Source organism: Populus nigra, chromosome 17 (assembly GCF_951802175.1).
Source record: "Populus nigra chromosome 17, ddPopNigr1.1, whole genome shotgun sequence".
Classification (NCBI taxonomy): domain Eukaryota; kingdom Viridiplantae; phylum Streptophyta; class Magnoliopsida; order Malpighiales; family Salicaceae; genus Populus; species Populus nigra.
Window position 1 is genome coordinate 9953042 of NC_084868.1, and position 25249 is coordinate 9978290.

General features: G+C 32.7%; 3 protein-coding genes and 1 long non-coding RNA gene across 4 annotated transcripts; 2 read left to right on the forward strand and 2 right to left on the reverse strand.

Annotated features, from left to right (window-relative positions):
* Positions 1-13935: 13935 nt before the first annotated feature.
* LOC133676528 (uncharacterized) lies at positions 13936-14709 on the reverse strand. Its single transcript, XR_009835623.1, has 2 exons — positions 14537-14709; positions 13936-14317 (listed from the first exon to the last, which is right to left on the reverse strand). It is a non-coding gene; the product is annotated as an uncharacterized LOC133676528 (long non-coding RNA).
* An 870-nt stretch (positions 14710-15579) lies between these two features.
* Positions 15580-17224, reverse strand: LOC133676513 (large ribosomal subunit protein eL21z/eL21y-like). The gene is made up of 2 exons (XM_062098192.1): positions 16889-17224; positions 15580-16023 (listed from the first exon to the last, which is right to left on the reverse strand). The coding sequence occupies exons 1-2, from the start codon at positions 17123-17125 to the stop codon at positions 15766-15768; spliced, it is 495 nt and encodes a 164-aa protein (XP_061954176.1). The 5' UTR covers positions 17126-17224; the 3' UTR covers positions 15580-15765.
* Positions 17225-20109: 2885 nt separating this feature from the next.
* LOC133677097 (dirigent protein 22-like) lies at positions 20110-21175 on the forward strand. Its single transcript, XM_062098933.1, has one exon. The coding sequence runs from the start codon at positions 20347-20349 to the stop codon at positions 20929-20931; it is 585 nt and encodes a 194-aa protein (XP_061954917.1). The 5' UTR covers positions 20110-20346; the 3' UTR covers positions 20932-21175.
* Positions 21176-24215: 3040 nt separating this feature from the next.
* On the forward strand, positions 24216-25241 carry LOC133677114 (dirigent protein 22-like). Its single transcript, XM_062098945.1, has one exon. The coding sequence runs from the start codon at positions 24354-24356 to the stop codon at positions 24942-24944; it is 591 nt and encodes a 196-aa protein (XP_061954929.1). The 5' UTR covers positions 24216-24353; the 3' UTR covers positions 24945-25241.
* Positions 25242-25249: the final 8 nt, after the last annotated feature.

A 25249-nucleotide genomic window follows, 5' to 3' on the forward strand; every position in this document is an offset into this window, starting at 1 on the left:
TTATTAAATAAATGTTCATATTGCTCATTTCTTTTAAAAAAAAATCAAAATAAAAAATAAAAAAAAAATTAGCAAAAGAAAAGAAAAGAATTGAGGAGTTTGTGGCCATGCCACACTTCTCCAGTAAAAAACACTTTACACGACACAAAAAAAAGGGGCCAATTTTACAAAAATAAGGAAACACAAAGAAACCCTAAACCTAAACTCATCTACAGACAAGCCGTCGCCCCCTCCCTTGAGTGAAAACCAGAGAAACCCTGCTTTGGGCTTTTGAATTTCGGCTTCTTCTCCCTTCAGTCGGACAAGTCTCCCTCTTCCCTCAGCTCCACTCTCCCAGCCTCTCCATCGTCCTCTCATTTCTCAGCCTTTCTGTAACCCAACCCCCCATTTTCCCCCCAGCCAATAGATCTTCCCTCTCTTAGTTGTCCCCATCATCCTTCATCTTCCCTGCAAGGTGCCAACCCCACATACAACCCCCCCTTCATTCTCCTATCTCAGCTGTTCCTCTTCCGTCCCTATCTTCGGCCAGCTCGCCAAGATTGAAAAAAACAGGTAGAGGAGTCCCCATTCCCCTCTCAACAGCAGTCCTCTGCTTGCCTCACTGCCGGCCCAAAGAGAAATAGAGGAAAAGGGAGCTGACGCTTAATGTGGCTTGTTCCCTCTCCTTATACCTCTGCTTGCCTTACCGCCGACCAAAGAAGAAGGAGGGGTCGATGATCTATCCGTTCTAGCGGGTTTCCGACTGTACGAGTCACCAGGTAGTCATTCCCCACTCTTCCAGCAGTGACACCCCTCTCTCGTTCGTTCCTCCCCCTTGCCGCCGGCTACCTGGAATAGAGAAGAAGGAAAAAATAGATCTGCAGTGAAACAGATCTAAAAAGGAGAAGACCAAAACAGATCTGAAAAAGAAAGAAAAATTAAAATCAACTGGCTTGTGTATTTTTCTCCTTTTACAGGTAACGGGATCCTCACCGCCGGCAGGAAAGTGAAGAGGGGAGGAAGCTGTTCTAGATCCCCTGGTTTCTTAGACTTTCTTACGCTAGCATGTGAATCCACGCGCCACAGCGATGACATAAAAATTAATTTTGATACCATACATGTTTAAAAATATTAAACAAAATTAAATAAAATTTTTAAAAAGCGCTACTTGAAACACGATTCCAAACGCCAGTTAATGTCGACCCTCCATCCAACCAGGAAGACTACTCGAATCCAAGATATATAAGATATTTGTACATTATTTGTTTAAATTTCTAATAATTATTATGGTTGTTAAAATCATGAGTTAACTTGTAATTTATAGAATTTTACGAGTCAATACATATTTAATGTACATAATCAGATTAAAAAAAATTAAAAATCAATAAAATCAGGAATGGCTCATGAAAAATTGGTAAAATCAGCTTGATTTTATAAATTTATTAAATTTGTGATATAAACTAAGTTAAGTTTGAATTTAGCGTTAAAATATTTGTTAATCAGTTTTGTGAGATCAGACATATCTCTCAAACCATAAATTAGGTCAAACTGAAATTTTACAGGGAAGTACTGGACATATGAAACTATATTGTGCTAAATTTTCAAGTCATAAAAAATTCAGGAATATATTATTTCAGATGATAGAAGTTACTAGACAAATTTTAAGAAATTTATCAAACTAGATTTTCATGTACTGTTTGGAATATATATGAAACTAGATCTTCATCTTAATGATAAGAATTGGGAGGCAAAGAGAATAATAAATTCATTGATCAAAGATTTGTTAGAATTTCACTTTTTTTATATGATGGCTAGCTTCACCAGTCTTTTCTGTGCTGTTCTCCTTTCTCAGATAGTTAACATTCAAAGATATGATCCAACAATGGGTTCTCCAATCTTGTATTGAGTTCTTGTATAAAAGACATTTCATATGCATTTATGTCAAACAAAAAATCATCCACCTAATGACATGAGACAGTAATTCTGAGTTAAGTTCTTGAATAAAAGACAATTGATACACATTTATATCAAGCAAAAACAAACATGAAGCATCAACATGACAAATGCAAACATAATATATTCACTAATTCTATTACTTGATAGTCAACATACAAGGATAGAAGCTGATAATAGTCCTCTAATCCTAGGTTAGGTTTTCAAATAAAATATAGTTGATACACAATTATATTAAACAAAAAACACATAAGAAATGATAAAACAAAAAATTGATATTAGCGACTAGAAAATAAAGGTCAGAAATCTTCTTAGCCCTATATAAAAGCAGACTAAGGAGAGAGGGTAGCAAAGAAAGAGAGAGAGAGAGAGAGAGAGAGAGAGAGAGAGAGAGAGATTGGGGTATTTTAGAATTTTAATACAATTTGATAAAAGTTTTGGAAAAGTAACATGAGTTAAAAAAAATATTAGAAAAATAATATAGTTTGAACATAACCGTTATTAAGAAGAGCAGTTGAACACAACCGTTATTGGAAATAGTGGTTGAACACAACTATTATTGAGAATAATGATTGTTTCAAAAATCATGTCTTCTGAATTTAATTATGTATAGAAAAAGAATCTATAATTTTATGAAGATTTGACGATAAAAACATAAGATTGAAGATATAATGAAAGATCTAATGAACTTCCTTTCATTTAAAAACCCTTAATGTTTACCTTGAAAACACGTCAAACTCCAACCAGTTTTATATATATCAGTCCCAATCATATAGGATACCAGGAATCTAAACACAAGCCTGCTTCTATCTGTACTCTTGCTGTGTGGCTTCAAAACAGTAAATCAAGCAAAGCCACTCTATTTTATGAGCAACTAACTTTCATAGGGGAGAGATCAAGTCTTTTCTTTGAGCAAGAAGTTCCTTGGGCATCACCATTATTAAAGCCTTGTGTTTAGGTTCAGAACTAGATCATTTACTTAGAAGTTGAACTCAAGCAAACAAGTGAGCCTACTATCTTGAAATGAATTGAGGCAAGAGTCTAAGATGATGCTGACAAGTTCATGCAATTGATTAAGTGACCCATTTTTAAATTCCCATATCAATGTTAGTCACCTTATAATTTTGACCCTTTTAAAATTTGATGTCAAGGTTGGTCATCTAAGAATTTTGATCATTTTTAAATTCTCATGTCGATGATGTTGGCTTAATGATTTTGACTTTTTTTTTTCTTGAAATTGGTCACCTAATAATTTTAATCTATTTTTAAATATCATGTCAAGTATGGCATGAGACATCAAAGTGAGCTATATGTAAGAAGGATAAAAGTAAAAAAAAAAAAATAAGTCTCCACCTAGTTTAATTATAATTAGAAAACCCTAACTAGTTTTCAGAATTTATATGTAATGGGCTAGTTAAGTAATAGGAAAGATAATAATCACCCATACATCATATCTCAAATAAGATGTATTATTGTTTGTTTTCAAAACAAAATGTGTTTATTGTGACTAGGATTACCTAAATAGACATGTTTTATTTTAAACTCAAGCTAAAATGGTGGTTTTGAATTTAGACATGAAAACGACCTAACCCTCACTTTGAGAAAAGATGGGCATTGGGCTTTTAGGGATGGTGAGTAGTTTATGGGTATGAGTTTGTCTAGATTATACGAGGTGGCATGCTTGTGCGCTGCCGCGGGTTTATAGATCAAATGTTCTTATCTTCACCCTTTAATTTCTCTTGGGTCTTGCATCATGACCCAAGTTTGTCAAGTCAGGGCGCCAAACCCAACTCCATGGGGTCCGGACGCAGGACATAAGAGAGTTGGGTCCTGACGCCTGACCTAAAAGAGTTGGTAAGGACGCATGACCCAAGAGATTTAGGCCCGGATGCATGACCCAACAGAAGTGGGTCGGACACATGACCCAAGAGAGTTAGGTCCTCGTCCGGACCCAAGAGATTAGGGTCCTAGTCCGAACCCAAGACACTTGGGTCCTTGTCCAGACCCAAGAGATTTGGGTCCGGACGCACGACCCAAGAAACGTGGGTTCGGACACATGACCCACTCAGCTAATGGGTTCGTGGGATTTAGGTCTAAACTCAAGAGAATTGGGTTTTTGGGAATTGGGTCCGTGTCCGGACCTAAGAGACTTGGGTCCGGACGCACGACCAAAGAGAGTTAGGTTTGGACTTCACATGAGGTGTCAAGGAAATTCTACTTGATTTTATGAAATAAAATTCAATTTTAATTTTTTTTAGAGAAATTAAAGCTTAGGGGACTAAATTTGAGGCTTTGAAAAAATTTAGGCACCTTTAATTTTGTTCCATTGGGGCCTGGTTTGCTTGGGTAGGGAAAATGTTTATGTATTATTTTTTTATTTGGTCATTCTATTTTTTTTTTCCTTGAATTGAATTGATAGTTTCTTTTTACCTAGATATACAAGTCTTGTATTGTTGATGAGATATTGTATGCTTGGTTTATCAAAATATATTTAAATTATATTGATATAGAGCAATTAGGTTCTCATGAACCAAATTGGATTATGAAACAAATATGGGTAACGTTAGCAAGAAGGGTAAAAAAACTGGTAAATGCAATGCACGTTCCAGAAAGCAAGGAGGTTGTAGAGCTCTAGCGGCTTATATGGTCTCCTCTTACGGCCAAACCTAGCCTTCCAGGATGATGTTTTTCTTTATATAAGGTGACGTGTGTAAGGTGATTTATGGCGATGAGTTGCCAGCCACCTTTTATTTCTTCTTTCCTATGTTCGCTCTCTTCTCTGTGAAATTATTATTTTATTATTATTCAATCCTCATTCTTTTAATTGTTAAATTTTTATTTTTTATTCTTTTTTAAGATTTAGAATTTTTTCAATTTCATCATTTAATTAAAAAATTACAGGTTGTTCTCTTTTTTTCTTTTTTTTTTAAATTTGGTCCTTATTTTTTAATTGCTATTTTTTTTTTTATCTTTTTATGAATTGTTTTTTTCAATTTCATCATCCAATATAAAATATAAAATGTCCTTATATTTTTTTTAATTTATAATTTTTTTTATTCTTTTGATTGTTACTTTTTTTATTGCAAGTCCTTTTATAAGAATGATTTTTTTTAATCTTATCATTTGACATGAAGTTGGTTTGAAATTGGGCTTCGTGTTTTTACTCGAATGGGTGATCTTGGTTTCACCTAAGTTGCATATTTGAAAACTTAACCCGAGTTAACTATTTTTTAAGGTTTTTTTTTATAATGATTTTATTTTTTCTTTCTACTAAGTTAACTCAATTTCATCAACTTGACCATGAGTTTGGTAAATTAGCCTAGATTGACTCAGGTGTTTTTTTATTTAATATTTTTTTAACTTCATCCTTAAACATTTAATTATTTTATAATTGAACTTCATATTTTTTACTTGCCTTTTATTGGTTTATCTCATTCGCATGATCCAAGTTACGTGGTTTAGTAGGCTTACCTGGTTTGCTAGTGTTTCTTTTTTTTATTGATTTTTTTTAGTTTATCCTTCTATATTGGATTTGTTGGGAATTAGATTTCATAATTTTTTTTTTTGCTTGTTTTCTCTTGGTTTATCTCAATTTAATTGGATTTCATATCGAGGAAGATGATTTTTATATCTAAAATTTTATTTTCAATTCTATTTTTTATTCAAAATGTAACCACTCAGAATATTATATCAATTTAAAATACTTCGAACAATCATGTTAATGTAAATTGAATTTTTTCTTCTTTTTTATTATTTCAATAGAGTATACAGTGATCGTCTTAATCAATACACCAATCATAAAATGTACACTACATATAATAATTTTTTTAAAATAATTATTAACGATGATGATGATGATGATGATAATGATAATAATAATAATAAGAACAACTATTATTATATATTTTTCCAAATTTATTCCCAGTAAGGCTTGTGTTAGGACCCAATAAAAATTGGTCCGGATATATAACCCAAAAGAATTGAGTCCTCGTTCGGACTTATAAAATTTGGATCCTTGTCTGGACCTAAAAAAATTGGGTCCAAACGACTGATTCAAGAGAATTGGTCCCAAGTGACTGCAGACTCTATGGGGGTTGGTCTGCAGAGCCGGCGCGTTGGTTTGTTGACCCCAGGCGTGTGGTTATTTCAAAAAATCATGTCTTCTAAATTTAATTATGTATAAAAAGTCAATAAAAATTTTATTATGAAATGAGATTCAAGATTTACTAGTTTTTCATTTCATCGAAAAACCCTTGATGTTTTCCTTGAAAACACGTCGAACTCCAACCACTCTCTCATGTACATCAGTCCCAATCACATAGAATACCAGGAACCTAAACACAGGTCTACTTCTATCTCTACTCTTGCTTGTGGCTTCAACGCAGTAAGTCTAGCAAAGCCACTCTCTTTTATGAGCTACTGACTTTCATAGGGGAGAGAGATCGAGTCTTTTCTTTGAGGAAGCAGTTCCCTGGGCATCACCATTATTAAAGCCGCTAGCTTTGGGAAGTCACCTTCGAGATTACATCCTTCAAGCTTCAAAGACGATCCTTGGAGTGGCATGGCATCATCAAATCAGTAGCTAAGGAATCAAGGGACCTTAGGTGTATTTCTTTTCCCTTTAAAATCTATATTGCTACTGTCGAGAGAAGGAAAGCACCTGTTGTCTTTGCTTTATATGGTAGCATAACATAGCACTAGGGGCAGGGCAAGATGGCTGTATGTAGTTTTGATATAGTAGGGGCATGTGACCTCCTTTATTGTTTTTGTATTTTAAAAATATTTTTTTAATTTTTGTATTTTAAATTAATATTTGTTGGTGTTTTTAAATTATTTTGATGTGTTGATGTCAAAAATAATTTTTAAAAAATAAAAAAAATTTATTTTGATGCATTTCCAAACTAAAAATACTTTGAAAAACAACCATTACCACACTTCCAAACACAAGAATTTCTTTTTACAAGTTTTCGTTCACAGCTAGGGAATAGATGTCAAAGGCCATAGCCTTTTCTTGTGTTTTCTTTAGTGTATGTAAGATTGTGGTAGCAGTGACGGTTCAAAGTGCTTTTCATTTAGAAATACATCAAAATAAAGTTTTTTTATTTTTTAAAAATTATTTTTGATATCAACACATCAAAACGATTTGAAAACATAAAAAAATTATTTTAAACAAAAAATTAAAATTTTAAAAAATACGGTTTGCACTATGTTCTCAAACACTCCCATCTGGAGATAGAGTCTTGGGGTTTTTTTTATCCACGGTTTCCTGGGCTGATACCATAATGGGCTAGTGTGTAAACATGGGTTTTCGAGGCCTTATTTGGAATGGACCCTCGGGCTGGGTCTCTTTTTGTACGTGTTCATGGGCCATGATGTTAGGCTTGGGTTGTTGTTTTATGTAACAGGCTCTCTTTTCTTCTCCTTGTCTGCTTGGGCTGAGGCCTTGTTCATTGCTTTTTTGGGGTTGCATCAGTTAATTCGGAAGAGAATAATACAAAAGAAAAAAACAAAAAAAATTATTGTGTATTAAAAGGCAAATTATCATGGATTATAATAGTAATTCATAATTGTTTTTTTGTTTCTTCATAAATTTACTGTTTGATCCATTAAATTTTGTTTTGGTCTTTTGACATTGCAATAGATTAGGTTTGGACTTCGCATGTTGTTTTACACGTTTACAAATACAGATCTTGAGGTGTCAAGGAAATTTTATGTTACTTGATTTATACTCAGTTTTATAAAATAAATTTTAATTTTAATTTTTTTTAAAGCAATTAAAGCTTAGAAGACTAAATTTGAGGCTTTGAAAAAATTTGAGCACCTTTAATTTTGTTTCATTGGGCCTGGTTTGCTTAGGTGGGGAAATGTTTATGTATTATTATTTTTTATTTAAGTTGTTAATTTTGTTTTATTTGGTCATTATATTTTTTTTCTTGAATTGAATTGATAGTTTCTTTTTACCTAGATATACATTGGGCCTGGTTTGTTTAGGTGGGGAAATGTTTATGTATTATTTTTTTTATTTAAGTTGTTAATTTTGTTTTATTTGGTCATTATATTTTTTTTCTTGAATTGAATTGATAGTTTCTTTTTACCTAGATATACAAGTCTTGTATTGTAGATGAGATATTCATATGCTTGGTTTGTCAAAATATGTTTAAACCATGTTGATTTAAAGCAATTAGGTTCTCATGAACCTAATTGGTTTATGAAACAGATATGGGTGACTCATGTTAGCAGGAAGGGTAAAAAAAGCTGGTAAGTGCAATGCACGCGCTAGAGAGTAGGGAGGTTGTAAAGCTTGGGCGGCTTATATGGTCTCTCCTCTAATGACCAAACCTAGCTTTCCAGGATGGCGCTAGATGTGTCGCGATGTTCTTTTTCATATAGGGTGACGTGTGCAGGGTGATTTATGGTGATGAGTTGCCAACCACTTTTTATTTCTTCTTTCCCTATGTTCGCTCTCTTCTCCATGAAATCCGCGTTGATCATTCCAAATTTTAGAGTTGTCCCATCATTTTATTTTTATTCTTTTAATTGTTAAATTTTTATTCTTTATCCTTTTCTAAGATTTAGAATTTTTTCAATTTCATCATTTAATTAAAAAATTACAGGTTGTTCTCTCTCTTTTTTTTCCTTCAAATTTGGTCCTTATTTTTTAAATTGCTATTTTTTTTTATTTTTTTGTGATTTTTTTTTTCAATTTCATCATTCAATATAAAATATAAAATGTCCTTATATTTGTTTTAATTTATAATTTATTTTTTTTTATTCTTTTGATTATTCTTTTGTTTATTTTAAGTCCTTTTATAAGATTGATTTTTTTTTTCAATCTTATCATTTGACATGAAGTTGGTTTGAAATTGGCCTTCGTGTTTTTACTCGAATGGGTGGTCTTGGTTTCACCTAAGTTGCATATTTGAAAACTTAACCTAAGTTAACTATTATTTTAGGTTTTTTTATAATGATTTTATTTTTTCTTTCTATTAAGTTAACTCAATCTCATCAACTTGACCATGAATTTGGTAAATTAGCTTAGGTTAACTCAGGTTATTTTTTTTAATTTAATCTTTTTTTGACTTCATCCTTAAACATTGGGTTATTTTTATTTGAGCTTCATATTTTTCACTTGCCTTTTATTGGTTTATCTCATTTGCATGATCTAGGTTACGTGGTTTAGTAGGCTTGCCTAGTTTGCTAGTATTTCTTTTTTATTATTATTATTGATTTTTTTATTTCATCCTTCTACATTGGATTCGTTGGGAATTGGACTTCATAATTTTTTTTGCTTGTTTTCTCTTGGTTTATCTCAATCTAATGAACCGAGTTGCAGATTTGGCATGCTCGCTTAGGTTGACTTGAGTTGTTTTTTGTTTTTTTTTTCAATTCCGCTCTTCCACATTGGATTATCTTAGAACTTAGTTGCGTCACTTTTCCATGGCCTTTTTTCATGCTCTCTTGAAAACATTTTTATGTTTAATTTTGTCTGTTTACTATTATTGTTTGTTTTTTTTATCATCTAATTAAATGATAACAGCGTGTTTGACTTAATCGGATCTATGGCCCAAGTTATGAATTTATTTTCTTTATAATATGTTTGTATTGCTCGAACATCTTTTTTTACAATAAAAAAGTTGGTCCACCCTATAGCGTAGATCAATTACACGGATATAGTATTTTTTATTTGGAGATGATAACACATAAATATGACTGATCATATATTTTTCTTACTGATCAGTCATCCAATCTCCAGCGCCTCCCAATGCCTTGCACATTATGTGGCACCAATCCGAAGCAAGATTGTCAATTTTGTTTCGGTAGGTGTTTTATTTTTTCAATTGGAATGGAATGTTTTAATTTTAGAGTGTTTTGGGGTGCCGTTTCGGGGTTGTACTGTTCATAATATATATATATATATCAGTTATTTTTGCAAATTGATTTAAAAAAAACATTTTGCTTTAAATATTAAAATGGGATTTATTTATGATATAATTTTGCAGTTTCAAAATCTGAAAGTAAATTATGTGAAGTGGTGTTGAGTTTAACAATTGCGTTTGCAATGCTTGCAAAGCATATTGTCTTCGGAAATACAATGGCAGTGGACGTTGTGCTATCTACAGTCCTATAGAGTCTCATTGTGTTTGCTATCATCATTGCCGTAGAACATTCAAATAACTTGTTTGTTTGCTGGGCATTTTTGATTTGCAAATTTTCTATATTTCTTTTTCTTTAATTGATGTACTTTGTTTATCTACAGTAGCATTTCTTATTAGCACAAATTTTATGGAGTAACTTTTTTTTTTCTTTTTATAAAGGACAAGTAACCTATCATTTGTGTTTTTTTAAAAAAAAACAAAATAAATAAATAACAGGTTATCTATCATATCCAGGAAGATGATTTTTAGATCTAAAATTTATTTTCAATTCTATTTTTTATTCAAAATGTAAGGACTCGGAATATTATATCAATTTAAAATACTTCGAACAATCATGTTAATGTAAATTGAACCTTTTCTTTTTTTATTATTATTTCAATAGAGTATACAGTGATGTCTTAATCAATACACCAATCATGAAATGTACACTATATATAATGCATAAGAAACCTGCAAGGGATTTTTCATTTAAAAATAATGAATTTATTCAATTTTTTAAAAAATTAATGGAATTTCTCCTACAAGAAACTCTATTTAAAATTTTATCTTGCATTAATATTTATATAAAAGTGACTTTAGGCTCACCATCCATCAATCACACCAAGAATATATTTAAACATAACATATATTTATATATAAATATCCATACAAACAAAATCCAATATCTAAACTTCACAACATGTAGTTAATTAAATCCCTAAAAGAGATAAAATCTCTCTTTACTATAAAAAAGTTAATTTAGCCAAAATGTGTGTGTGTGTATATATATATATATATATATATATATATATAAACTTCATACACATAAGCATTCATGGTCAGCCACCCATGATTTAAAAATTCATATGGTTGGCCTCAATTTCATTTATTTATCTACTAATTACATCATCTCATACATAAAATCCTAAATACTGGATCTTGAATCAAACCAATATTTTTGCAATAATTAAATTCTCAAATTTCTAATAATTATAAAATACTTCATGAACAACATAATTAATCCAAACATGTACTTATCGTCACATCATAAATAAAATAATTCAAACACACTATTAACACAAAGTAATGTTTAAAATCAGAAACTTCCTATACATAAACATTCATGGCTGGCCACCCATGGTTTAAAAATCCTTCAAATTCATTTCATTTTTCTACTAATTACACCATTTTAAACACAAAATTCTAAAAATTAAATCAAACCAACATTTTCCCAACAAATTCTCAAATTTCTAATAACCTAACAATCAGGGAAAATCACATACACAACAAACAATTGAAATTGATTTAAGAGAAATCTTCCTACACTTTCCAATAACACCAATTCAAAAGAAATTCAGTGAAGAAATCTATGAAATTTAAGAACCCACCTTTTCCATCCACCCAAAACCACACTCTTATGATTTTTATTTTTATTTTATATTTTTTTCATCAATTTTTTTAAGTTGGAATGTGACACGTGTCTCTTCATGACCTTAAAAATTAAAGTTAAATGGAAATTGAGTTGATTATCGATGGAGGGACATTTACTATTTAATAGAGATTTAAAATAATTTTAGTGAGGGAATCCATGAATTCAAGAACCCACCTTTTCCTTTCACCCAAAACCACACTCTTATGGATTTGTTTTATAAATTTTTAAATAGTTTTTTTCCTTAAAAATTAAAGTTAAGTGGAAATTGAGTTATTATAGATTAAGGGACATTTGCTATTTAAATGGAAATTGAGTTGGTTATAAGGGTTGTACTGAGTCAACATAAAAATAAATGTGATTATTATTAAAGTTTTAAAAGAGGATTCGAGTATCAATCCGGAACAAGGCCCAAATTATATGTAAAGTTGATCGTTGACCCGAGTAAATATTAGTTATTATTATAGTTTTAAAACTTGATTTAAAGATCGATTCGGGATAAAGCTCGGATCACATGTGAAGAGGGTAAACTTGGGTTGACCTTGATCATCATAAAATAAAAGTAGTTATTATTATAGTTTTAAAACTTGATTCGAGAATCAATCCTTCCTTTATTGTTTTTTCTTAAACTCGAACTAGTCTAGGCCTTGAGTTAACCCGTCAAGTCAATCTTGATTTTATAATTAGAGTTATTATAATATTATTAATTTCAACTCTCAATATAAACTAAAGTAAAACAAATATATCTAATTATTTTTTAAATATATATTAAGAGTAAAATAAATTTTTTCATATTTTATTTTATCTTATTTACCTTAACCAAATAAAATATAAAAACTATCATTTTATATTATACATTGCTATCAAATATATTTTTTTTCTCTATTTTTTTCCTGTTATCTTCGTTGCTTATGTCTCTTTTGTACTGGTACAATAACCAAACTTTATCTTTATATCTTTATAGCCTAATTCTCTGTTTTTCTTTTGGAATACAAGGTACTGTAGTATGCTAGAATTAATTTGTACCCTTGCAACCCAGGCCCCAACCTCCTTGTAACATAGCTTGGTCCTTTTTTTTTCTTTCTAACGAATATAAAATCACTTTTCCTTTCCCCCAAGGAAGCAATGTGTATATTACTTCTTTTATAATAAAATATTGAAAAGAGACACAAATTATTTCTGGAACTGGTTAAATCCCAAATAAATTCTGGAGCTGATCATGTTACAAATTGCGTAGTATATAGTTTTCAGCTGTACATAGGAATTGCTTAACCCCTTTACAGAATTGACATGCTGAAGCTGCTAGATGGCCAGCAAAAACATGGCTTTCCAGCTAAAGGCGACAACAGCTTTAAATTGTAGTGTAGTTTAGATGTAAATCCAATTTGCCTTCATGCATATTTTAAATTTTGAACTCATTTATAATAAAATTTCCCTCTTCCAAATCAGTAGCTTAGGACTGCAGCATTTACTGAGGGAGAAAAAAAAAAAAAACAAAGGACTGCAACATTTCATAGAAGAAAGACTTGAGAAAGGCTTTTTCAATTTGACCTTTTTTTTCCCTAGAGATGGCTAAGCGTCAGCTTCATTACAATAATTTCTTCGTCCTTGTCCTCATTTTATCAGGTTTATTCAAGAACCCTTTTTTTACTTATGAATGTGTTTTATGTATTCCAAGCAAGATTAATTTGCTGAAAGCGATCTTACATTGGGCTTGACAGATTTGTTCAGAGCTTAACAAGCTTGATTTTGATCGAAATAACAATGTTCAATTCGTATTGAGTCGGCTTAAAGCAGTTTTGGAATTTCTGATGATAAAAGGTTCTCGTAATTTATCTTTCAATAATTTTTTTGGCGGGGCCATCTTAACGTATTATAACTACGAGCAGAAGCTTAAGGTAAAATATGTGAAATCAAGTCGGATCCCAACAATGGCCATGGGCAATGAGCATACATGGGTCCTAATCTTCTTTGTGTTTGCTCTTCTTATTGCCCTTCTGTACCTCTAGCACTTTTCACTCAGCACTACGTACTTTCAATTTATTTAATCCCCTTCAATAATATATATGATGCACTTTATCATCATGAATAACTGAAGAATTCAAAAATAGATTTTGAATGAAGTCTTGTTTTTCATCTCTCTCTATGGTTGGATGGAAAACGTAGCCTACAAGGTTCACTGAGTGTTGTCTTTACGGTCAAAAATGTGTGTTATCTTTTAAAAGTGCAAAAACAGATGCTTTATTTTCCTTGTTTCTTCATCAGTCTGCTAACATCTTGAACGAAAAGAGAAAGAAATGAGGATAGATGATTGAACCGAAAGAGACAAAACGCATGGAAGTGATGACTTGATCTTATCCCAAGTCCTTCTGCACACTGCCTTCCGAGTCAATTAGTACTCTTGCTCTGTGTAAGACAACACCTATGGATGGCAATGGATGATAGGAAGAGAAAAATCAAATAGCATTCACTGATTTTGTACCAAAATACTGTATCCGTATACAATAGTCAAGACTCATCTCTTATGCCCACATTGATGATGCTCTAGACCTAAATATGCATTTTGTACATGCCAGAATACGGACTCCTGTTCTATGACAAAGCAGGACGGAAATGCATTACATTGGAGGTTGCTTGCAATAATATGTGCAAGAACAAAAGGTATTCCTACACTCTCCCACTCCTAGAGGTTCCTTGGAACATTCTTGGTTACATTTCTGCGAATCACAGCTGTTCATGTCGAGCAGCTTGTGGCATGTGTGCTCTGGAATCCTCACCGCATTGACCTCGTGGATGATTGCCCGGGGTTGGCTAAACTTGGCTGCCAATATGGAAGAAAAGATTGAGGGAAACCATGAAGCATGTAATTTCCTAACCTCCTAAGTATCATACTTTCCCGTCCAGTTTACGACATGTTAATATGATTCGTTAATTTTAAGGATTATTTCAGATTTAATATGTATTAATTCTGCCACACACACAATGTAATGATAGAACATATGCAACTGGTTCATTATCTGTAGGGTTCAAAGAGAATAACCTGAGACTAGCAGGAGTAGAAGAGAGAAGAGTGCGTAGGATATCCTCATATTCCAGCTTCAGCTTCAGCCTGGTCTTGCAGCTCAGCTTCCTCTTGGTTGAAAGAGAGGGGCCTCGATGATAATGCCTTGATTATATATAGTAGCTAAGATTCTTTCAACGTAAATAAAGGGTTCAAATCATATCAAATCACTGGCTACTGAATATTTTCTTCGAAAGAATAATTTGTATCTTAGATCCCCAAGTCACTTCTGTAGTACTTGTGACAAGCTTGCTGTAAAGCATATATTCTTTTCTTTGAAGAGACCATCTTTTTCAACCTTTTCCATGCTTCGTTAAGATGACAACAGGGAGAGCATACCACGACTACAGAGATCTGTCAAATTATCAACTAGCTTGCTGACCGCTGCTTATTATATGTACTAACAATTTTGTGCATACGTAATTTCTATTTTTTTGAGTTGTTTTTAATAATAATATTAACTAGTGCATCCAATTTGATTTTTAAATGGATAATTTACTTCCCATTGAATATCTAACCATCTTAAAAACGAAAATGCGAGGCAAACGTGGTCAGGAAAACAAAAATCCAACGAAAAGATAGGAAAAAAAAAAGTTTTCCCTGACATTACATAATTTCTTTCTTTCTTTTTGCCAACGAAAAGGGAGTGCTGAATGCTGATGCATGGCTGAAACTGGTTGGAGACCACAATCAAAGACCCCGACAGAAGTGGAAAGGAATCCTGAGAAACTACAATTCTATTTCGTTCACGAACATGCTGCCCGAAAAAACTTAAACTTCGTTTCTTTTCACAATGCCTAGAACTTGCATGCTCGCTCCAACTCTACAAGTATATTGGAGCTAACAGTAAATTATCAAGTTGATGCCGACGGAAAAAAAATACACGAGGATAACTTATCTACTAGTTAACATTCAATGCTTGAATTAGCGGGAATGGTTTGAAGAACGCAGCTATACTGCATCTTCAAAATTTCCCCACTAGTGAATGCTGTAAAATGAAATGCAAAACGGGAGGGCAAACATTTAATTTGAAAACTGGATAAAATGAATTCCAAATTCCCTCAAATATGTTATGATCTTGCTTAGGAGAATGTCTTTAATCACTGACAGAAATTAAAACTGAAATTGAAAATCCTATGGATTTGCACCAGTCCACAAAGACTGCAGAACGATAAAACAAACTGCATAACAAAACGCTGGGAGGAAACCTAGTAACCACCCTTGAGATCGTTAACAACATCATATGGAATGGGAGTAACAGTTTCCAATGTAGCACCTTCCACCATGAAACCAGGTTTAGGACCCTCTGGCTGCCTCTTTGTGCAGATAACCTCACCTCTGGCCTTAGCCTCTGCTTTTAGTTGATCATTCTTCTTCTTCCTGAGACGGAATTCCTCAGTGCACCTTGAGGGTAGCAAATGTTCCACTCTGACATGGATCCTCTTCCTGATGATCCTGTTACCCACCTGTGATCAAGAAAATGGATTACATGGCAGTCCTCCAACCCACAAAAAATATAAAATACAACAAACAGCATCAATCACTAATGCAGACCAAACAACCATCATGGAAACAAACAGGCAGGTCAATCCGTTACAATTATATGCAAAGCACAAAATAATAGGCCATGTTGAGCAATGGAGAAATAATGTCAGATAGCAGCTCAGAAATAACCAATTAAAACATACACATGATTTTCTAGCTTGTTTCCCATGAATCATCAGTTAAGGTTATCTACAATTGAAGCTAAACAGAGAACACCTTTGATGGTGCAACAGGAATCAAGAAGTCTAACAACAAACAAAGTGTTGACTCAATCTCATGCAAAAAAGCAAAATTAAACCATTCAGAAGCTAACAACAAACAAAGATTGTCAACGAAAAAAAATAAGAAAAACAAAAACCTTTCCTCACATAATGTTACTTCAGCTTCAGTCAAATGCCAGATACCTAGCATATTTTTTTTTTTTTGGGGGGGGGGGGGGATTCTACCTTTCACTGGCACAGTCATATGCTCAAATAAGCAACGAAAACGAAATTAGCAATTTAAGAAGGAAAAAAGCGCAACAAAATCAATAAGAAAAACAGCCAAAAACCTTAATAAATAGACCCTCAAGTTCATCAGTAAGTCAACAACATCGTAAATTGATACTCTCGCACTAACTGGCTTCTTTAAGATACAAGAGAAAAAAACACATATCAAGCATAAAGCAGCTATCCATGTCGATCAAACCTATATGTAAAAAAGCCTATCATTTCCAAACAGACAAAACATCAAGCACACTAAAAATAATTACCAAAAACAGGTAATGAAATAAGTAGATAAATATACCTGCTTGTTGACCTCTACGCCGATGGCACGTTTGGTGACATTCCAGACCCTGCCAGTACGTCCATGGTAAAACTTGTGAGGCATACCCTTGTGGACGGCGCCGTTAACCTTAACGTCTACATGGTCTCCAATCTTATAGGTTCTGAGGTAGGTTGTCAATGGAATGTAACCCTTCTTTCTAAAGGGACGAGCGAAGAGATCTCTAGTGCGAGACCGGAGACCGTGACCAGCCGGCATTTTGGGTTTGAATTAGTGTGAGGGTGCGCGGTGGCTCTGAGATAGAGGGGAAGAGTGCTCAGAATGGGTTAAAACCCTAGATGGGAATTTTATAGGTGGTTTTGGACTAGGGTTTGTGGTTGCGGCTTCTGGCTTCTGGGTTTTGTTTGTTTTGTTGGGCCTAATAATGCTGAAATTTCAGTGTTAAATTCATGGGCCTGTGGGTGTTGAATTTGATTGGGGAAAGGGCATTTAGTTTGGTCTAAATAATATTTTCAGAAAGTGGGTACTTTCGGGGACGTGTATGTTTGGCGAGCTATAAATAAATTTGGTTTGAAAATGAAATTGAAACGGATAATTGCTACTGTTTATCATTGGCACTTTTGTTTTTTGGATTTTTTTCCAATTCAATATTTTAGATAAAAATTTTATTGAATTTTAACATTCAATATTAAATTGATAATAAATTAATTTTTATATTTTTTATCATATAATAAAAAAACATTTTAAAATAACTCAATCCAATGAAATACATAACCTGAATTGTGGGTTGAGTAGGGTTAACTTGATTTTTTTTTCTCTTTTGATTTTTTTTCTTTGAATTTGCTTGGTTAATAAAGTCATGTTAGCACAACTTTTATATAATTTAATTTAAAATCTGGATTAGGTAAAAAGTCAGGTAAGATATTTTCAAGATTAAAACTATTGTATTTAGTTTAATGACAATATTAAAAAATCTTCTACGGTTTAGATAATTTTTTTGGTCAATTTTAATCCAAGTTGCACCGATAGTGTGAAAAACCTAAGACTCAAGAACCTTGAGTTTTGATATCGGGCCCAAGAGAATTGAGTCCTGACATAGGATCTAATACGCGATTTTGCAGACCCTAGAAGCTTGAGTCTGCACACCCTAGGCAACGGGTCTGGCCCTAGCACTCAGGTTGGGCAGCCCAACGCTAGGTGTCTGCAGCCTGAGGTCTTTAGCCCCACCTAAACCCAAACTAACCACCTCTCTTGCAATCTTTGCAGCTCTATATGGTAAGAACAACTTTGTCATTACACTGCTTCAATTTATAGTGCTTTTAGCAAATAGCAAACTTAAACAGTACAATTCATAATGAAATCACTCACAATTTTCAGTAACTCACGCTACAGTATCAAATAGTACAATCCATAATAAAAACATTCATAATCCATAATAATTCACTCTATAGTAAAACATTGATTTCTTTTATATATGTTGTTATTGCTTGATTAGCTTCGTATTGATTGTATAGGATATTAAAGTAGATATGACCTGGACACCTATATTAATAAACAAAAATAGATATGGGCTATATGGGTTGGTAATAATAATCCAAATACCAGCTCGTGGATCAATTGCGAATCTTTTCCGGCTAAAATAAAGTCAAGATTGTCAATTAGAGACTCGGTGAGCCCCCCTTCTCTTAAGTCATGCCTTTTAGATTCAAGTATTATTTAGAAAATATATTAAAATAATATTTATATTTATATTTTAAAATTTATTTTTAATATCAATATATAAAAAAAATTTTAAAAATTTAAAATTATTTAGTTTAAAACAAAAACAATATTTCAAAATTTGTAAAAAACAAGTTTGAATCACGAAAACAAAAAATCTTTTAATATAGTAGCTTAAATTCTATACAGAATAAGGATTTGCCAGCTTTCCTATTGCTGGTATTTATATTTGTTCTTCGAGAATAAACTCTTCTATTTTTCTCTCTCGCAAGATTATTTACTTGAATTTCCTTTTATCAGTATTCCTTGAGTCAATTTTGTTTTTCTGATAATCCACCACATAGCTTTATTGACAGCTAACCCAATTCTCAACCCATCAGCGTTTAGTTTAGTGGATTCTTTGGAAAGGTAAAGCGAGTTCAGCAATCATTATTTATTTAGCTCGCGTTTCGCTGATGATGGGATAAAAAAACCTTAACATAAAAAGAGTAATCATTGCAAATGTGTTTTTCCAGTAACAGTAAGAGGTAGTTTCAAAACGCTATCTCATTGTTTCATCACCGGAGCTCTGCCCTCTGCGTCCCTTCTCCGCCAACGATACCTGCCTCAGAGAGTCGCCTTGCAAGACCATTTTCTATTTCTTTATAGACGTATGATCCGCTTCTTGAGCAGCTAAAATATTGGCCAAATTGCTGTCTCTCACAGTCATGCTTTCCTTTCACGTTTTTCACCGTTTACCCGCGTCTTCTGTTCTTTGTCTTTGATTTTGCCCCTCTTGTTTGCTTATTTAAGGTTATTGCTCAACATTATCTTGTTTATTTATTCATCCTCAATGGCTTGTCGATTAATTAATAAAGTAGACTTTGTTTTACTCCGCCTTGTGAGATCATGATTTCCCCTTTTGCAAGTTGCTCCAAGATAACTTGCAACTAGACATATGATGTTTACAGAATTGCCACTGCCACCTTCATCTATGATGTTCTTCAACTCAGTTTACTCCCCTTTTGTTTTCTTTTTTGTACATGAATAGGAATCATAATGCTTATCCACCAGTACTTAAGTTTATTTATATTTATATCTTATTCATTATTTATTAGATATATTTATATATAACAATATATATTTTAAATTATGTTTAGCTCAGATTTGATAATATTTATATTCTATTTATTATCCATCAAATAAAAAAACAAAAAAAAAACTCATTTGAGTTGATTGAGTCGAGTTGAATTAAATTGTAATCTCTGTATATAAAATGCAATAGGTACGTAGAATAGCAGAAATTTTATGGGCCATCCAATAAACGGTTGAATTTAATTACTTGGCATCTTACTTTTGAATTGACAGCCAAAATTGTGGAATTTTCATGAATAATTTTTCAATATGGCACATTGAAGTTAGTGAAGACGGTGAGAATTGAAGACCCTAGAATATTCATCATTTCTCGTCAGTTGACCACCGCATGAATAATGTTTTTTCTTTTTGTTGATTTGTTCTTTCCAAATGTCCGGAGAACTTTTTGTATAGAAATCATTCAGATATTGAAGTCTACGGCGTACAAAGCATGAAGCCACAGTGTCTGACTTTGCCCCACCTCTTCATTTCTTTCCAGCGATCATTCTCTAGTGGAAGCACAAAATATCTTGTTGAATATTATTACCAGACCCACTAAGGTATGTAGCTCGCTACACCTATTTAAATCCTCTGTTTTCTTCCTTCTCTAAGCCAGTACCATCTCCCCTTAATTACTTATCTTCACCATGGCCAAAATCCTCCAAAACCTCGCTTCCAGCTTCCTCATTCTCTCAATAGTTCTCTCATTCTTGATCGTTGCCAACGCAAAATCTCAACGTTTCACTAAATACTTATCACCCGCAACACTAGGCCTCAAGAAAGAGAAACTAAGCCACCTTCACTTCTATTTCCATGACATAGTTAGTGGAAAAAATCCCACTGCGGTCCGAATAGCCCGTGCAGACATGACAAACACATCTTCAACAGGATTTGGAATGGTGGCGATGATTGATGACCCCTTGACCATGACGCCTGAACTCAGCTCCAAGCTTGTAGGAAGAGCACAAGGGTTTTATGCATCAGCTTCTCAAAATGATGTTGGTTTGTTAATGACTATGAATTTTGTTTTCATGGAAGGGAAGTTCAATGGAAGCACTCTCAGTGTTTTGGGACGTAATAGTGTGCTCTCCACTGTGAGAGAGATGCCGATTGTCGGTGGAAGTGGCCTTTTCCGGTTTGCACGGGGCTATGCTCAGGCCAGTACTCACATGTTTGATCGTACAACCGGTGATGCTGTTGTGGAGTACAATGTCTATGTCTTTCATTATTAACTGCCTTCTAGCTGCTGAGGATTCCCTTTTTCTCACTCAGACTTTGCAAGAACTTAGAAAGTGATTAATAAAAGAAAACTGCTATCACCTAGATGGTCTAGACAGAGATTTGCTAATAACTTTTTTTGTCCCATATCACTAGCTATTGTTTTGGTTTCTTTACAGTTATTTGATATGAAAGTTGATTTGTAATTCTTGTCTGAGTGTTTTTCATGCATCTAATGATATATCCTCCTTAATCCAAGATGTTCTTAATAATTGTGCCTGTGTGCATCGTGCTCTCAACTTTATTCACATCATGTGTTCTTTTCAAACACGAATTAATTGACATAAGTTACCCTCCGAAAGTGAAAAGGTTGGCCAGATGCCAAGCACATCACAGAGTGAATTAATTGGTGATTAATTAGGGTTATTGGGGTTACTATAGTGCGACTTGAGACATATTTGGTTCTTCATAAAGATCTTACAGGTTGAATTTTGTTCTCTGGCACCGCGTTGAGCAACGACGCATCTGAATCCTGTGAGTGTGTGTTGGGAGAATAACCTAAAAATGAGTTACTACACCTATTACCATATTCTTTCACTCAGTTGGTATTGGTAGACTGAGATTGATAATCTAATAAATGGAAATAGCATATACAATTTCAGGAGTATTGCAAGACCTGACTGGCCTATGTTTGGTCAAATTGTTTTTAGTTTAACTTATTTTGGTAAGGAAATTCGAAAAGTAACCTTCGTTTCTTGATGGAAACAATTGCAAACATGCTACGGCAATATCAAGATTTCACAATATTTAATTGTAGCTCAACTATTTAAATTTTAGATTTATTTTTTAATGATTACAAGTTTAAGTTTTTTTAGAACCACGGGAGATTTATATAGTTGTTAATTTTAGAGTTTATAGAATTAGTTGAGGTACACGAAAGTTGATCCGGACACCCATAGTAATAATAATAAAAAGATTTCACTCCTTAAAGCTTTAGTTTAATCCTAGAATATTAACTGGCTAGATCAAAAGATATGCTATGGAAATTAGGAGTGTCACTGGCTCAATCCTTCATATGTATATAGGAAGTTATGCTTTAAGAGAATTATTTTTCATGCGCAACATATATAACCAAGTTCTTGAGCAGTATTGTGATTTGTAAAAGATTACGCAACATAACAATGAAGTAGAATTTCTATTTTTGTTCCATACTCTGTTTGTGACTTTTCTTTGCTTTCATTAGGCCAAATTGAAAATATGTTTTTCTTGGTTGATCATCATTGTTTTATGCATTTCAACAAGGATAGCATATAAAATGTAAAAATCTCATTTCTTCATCAAAAATATCATCCCTAGATATGTTTTTTTTTAAAAAAAAAAATTCAAAACCCAATTGACACAAAAAAAGTAAAATATATTAAGATGATTGGATTTCCCGAAATATATACACATAGCAAAAACAGTAAATTAAATTTTTTTTAGAGTCTCAAGGATCTCGTTAGACACATCTAAAGTTGTTTAGATTTTATACAAAAAATTACCTGAAGATTAGATATTCTTTTCGGCTTTAAATTTATTTTAAGAATGTGTAATCAATTGATTGACTACATGTCATTTACACTAACAAAAACAACAATATTTTTTTATTTTATTGTACATCAAATATATTAAAATACAATTAACTCTTCTAAATAATTATTTTTACCATTTAAGTGTATATAAACAGGAAAAAAAATTATTAATAAACTGACTCTTCTAATAGCATATCCCATGAAAGATGCTCTTACGAACTCTAAATACATTGTTGTTCACTTTAAAGCATCCGAAATTTGAGATGCAGATGATGTAGAGATGTTTATAAATGGTGTTGAGGTTTTTTTTAAAGTGTTTTTTATTTGAAAATATATTAATATATATATTTATATAAATTATTTTTGAGATTATTATATTAAAATAATATAAGAATGTTAAAAAATATTAATTTAAAATAAAAAATAAAAAAATTAATTTTTTTAAAAATATTTTTAAAATTCTCAAAAAAGTTGGCAAAAGCTAAAAGCAAAGTCATAAAAGTTGACAAGGCTCAAAGCAAAATCACAAGTGCCCTTCTTTCGAGGAAAAACACAAAATTCAAACGTCCGATAGTCTTGCCCGTTTGTCTTCTTGAGACCATGCTGTAACATCTACCGACTACCATTTCACTTTTTTCAGTCTGAACCCTGTCTCGAAGTCTAAAGCACTAAAACGCAACTAAAATTTGTCATGGAAAAGTAGGTTCGGGGTAGGTTACCTTTCATTCCGAAATCTCAATACGTTGTGACCTCGAGACTAATAATTTACTTTCCCTATAATTGACTCATGCTTGGACGGCCTGGATTTATTTTCCTCCCTTCCATAAAGTATACCCTTTTCCTTTGATTGACTCAACAATTGCCCCTAATTTGCATGATGATTCTTAATTTTATTCAGCCATCAGACTTCTTAATTTCTCTGTTCGTGTTTCTCTCAATATTGATACCTGTTTATTTTTTAATTTTAAAAATATTTTTGAAAAAAATTAATTTTTTATTTTTTTCTTTACTTCAATTTAATTTTTTTGATATTTTAAAATCATTTTAATGTACTGATATCAAAATTAATTTTTTAAAAATAAAAAATATATTATTTTAATATATTTTCAAATAAAAAATATTTTTAAAAATAATTATTCTAACATTTCCAAATAACACCTAAATCGGATGACAAACAGCAATAATGAATGAATGACTATTGATGACATTGTTTTTCACTGATATTGTTTGTTCATGCTATACATTCTATTCACATTTTACTTATTTTCTGATGCTTAAAGCATGATGTTTACAAAAGCTTTGGAATTCACAATTATTTCTCTTAGAACACAGTGTAAATGGTAAGAGATTTTTTTTTTCAGGTTTACTAGAGGGGTGTTGTTGAGTGTGGTAGTGATTGATTTTTAAAGTGTTTTTTACTTAGAAATACATAAAAATAATATTTTTTTATTTTTTAAAAATTATTTTTGATATAAAATATTAAAATTAGTTTACATAATACACGTTTTGTAATTGTGTCAAGATCTCATTGGTGATAATATATTTGTTTTGTAGGATATGTGATTTTGTTTTAATACTTTAGATGAGTTTGAGAGTGAGGCGAGATTTGAAGTTTTTTTTTTTATTATTGGAGATACAATTAATTTAAATACAATCTACACCGAATTAAATTCTACAAATAAATGTTTTTTTTTTGGACCCATCTAAAAATCTAATCTCGCCTCACCAAACCGCACTCCCAACTCCCAAGAGACACTTTTATTTGAAAAGCTCTCCCCGCTACGAGCTCCTCCTTGATACCAAACCTTAGCCCATTTAAACCTTCTATTCTTTCTCTGCCAACCATCAATTAGTTCTGATTCACCATGGCCAAAATCTCCACAAATCCTACTAGTTCCTTCGTTTTTCTCTTCAACATTATTATTCTCTTCTCCTTGACCCTTGTTACAGTAAAGTCTGACAGTTTCTCAGGACACTTGTCTCCAAAAAAATTAGGCCTCAAACGAGAGAAACTAAGCCACCTTCACTTCTACTTCCATGACATAGTCGGTGGAAAAAACCCAACTGCTGTTCCAGTTGTCCGACCAGCCATTACTAAGAAATCCTTCTCATCGTTTGGGCTGGTCACAATGATGGATGACCCTTTGACCGTAAAGCCCGAGATCGGCTCAAAGCTTGTAGGAAGAGCACAGGGGATTTATGCATCGGCATCACAAAGTGAACTTAGTTTTCTGATGGCATTGAACTTTGTTTTCACAGAAGGGAAGTATAATGGTAGCACCCTTAGCATTCTGGGGCGAAACAATGTGTTTTCCGGCATCAGAGAGATGCCTATTGTTGGTGGAAGTGGGCTTTTCAGGTTTGCAAGAGGCTATGCTCAGGCAAATACTCATGAGATTGACTTCAAAACTGGTGATGCTATTGTGGAGTATAATGTTTATGTCTTCCATTATTGAGTTGTTATCGGTTGATTTTTTTTAGTATGTGCTCCTGTGGACACAGTTTGGTTTTGTATTTTTCTTTTATAACCGTGAGTGTTCGGGTCAGTTTACATACACCTATACTAATCTTCTAAAGTCCTGAAATTAAAAACTAGGTAAGTCTCCAGTGATCATGAGGTTTGTAACACTCGAACTGATAATCTCTGCAAAGCAAACTCAGAGTCAGGTTTATTTTTGTATTCTTAACGGTGTTCGTCTTTGTGTGTGTTTTGTATTTGAACGTGTTTTAAGGCCCTGTTTGTTTGCTGGAAAGTAATTTC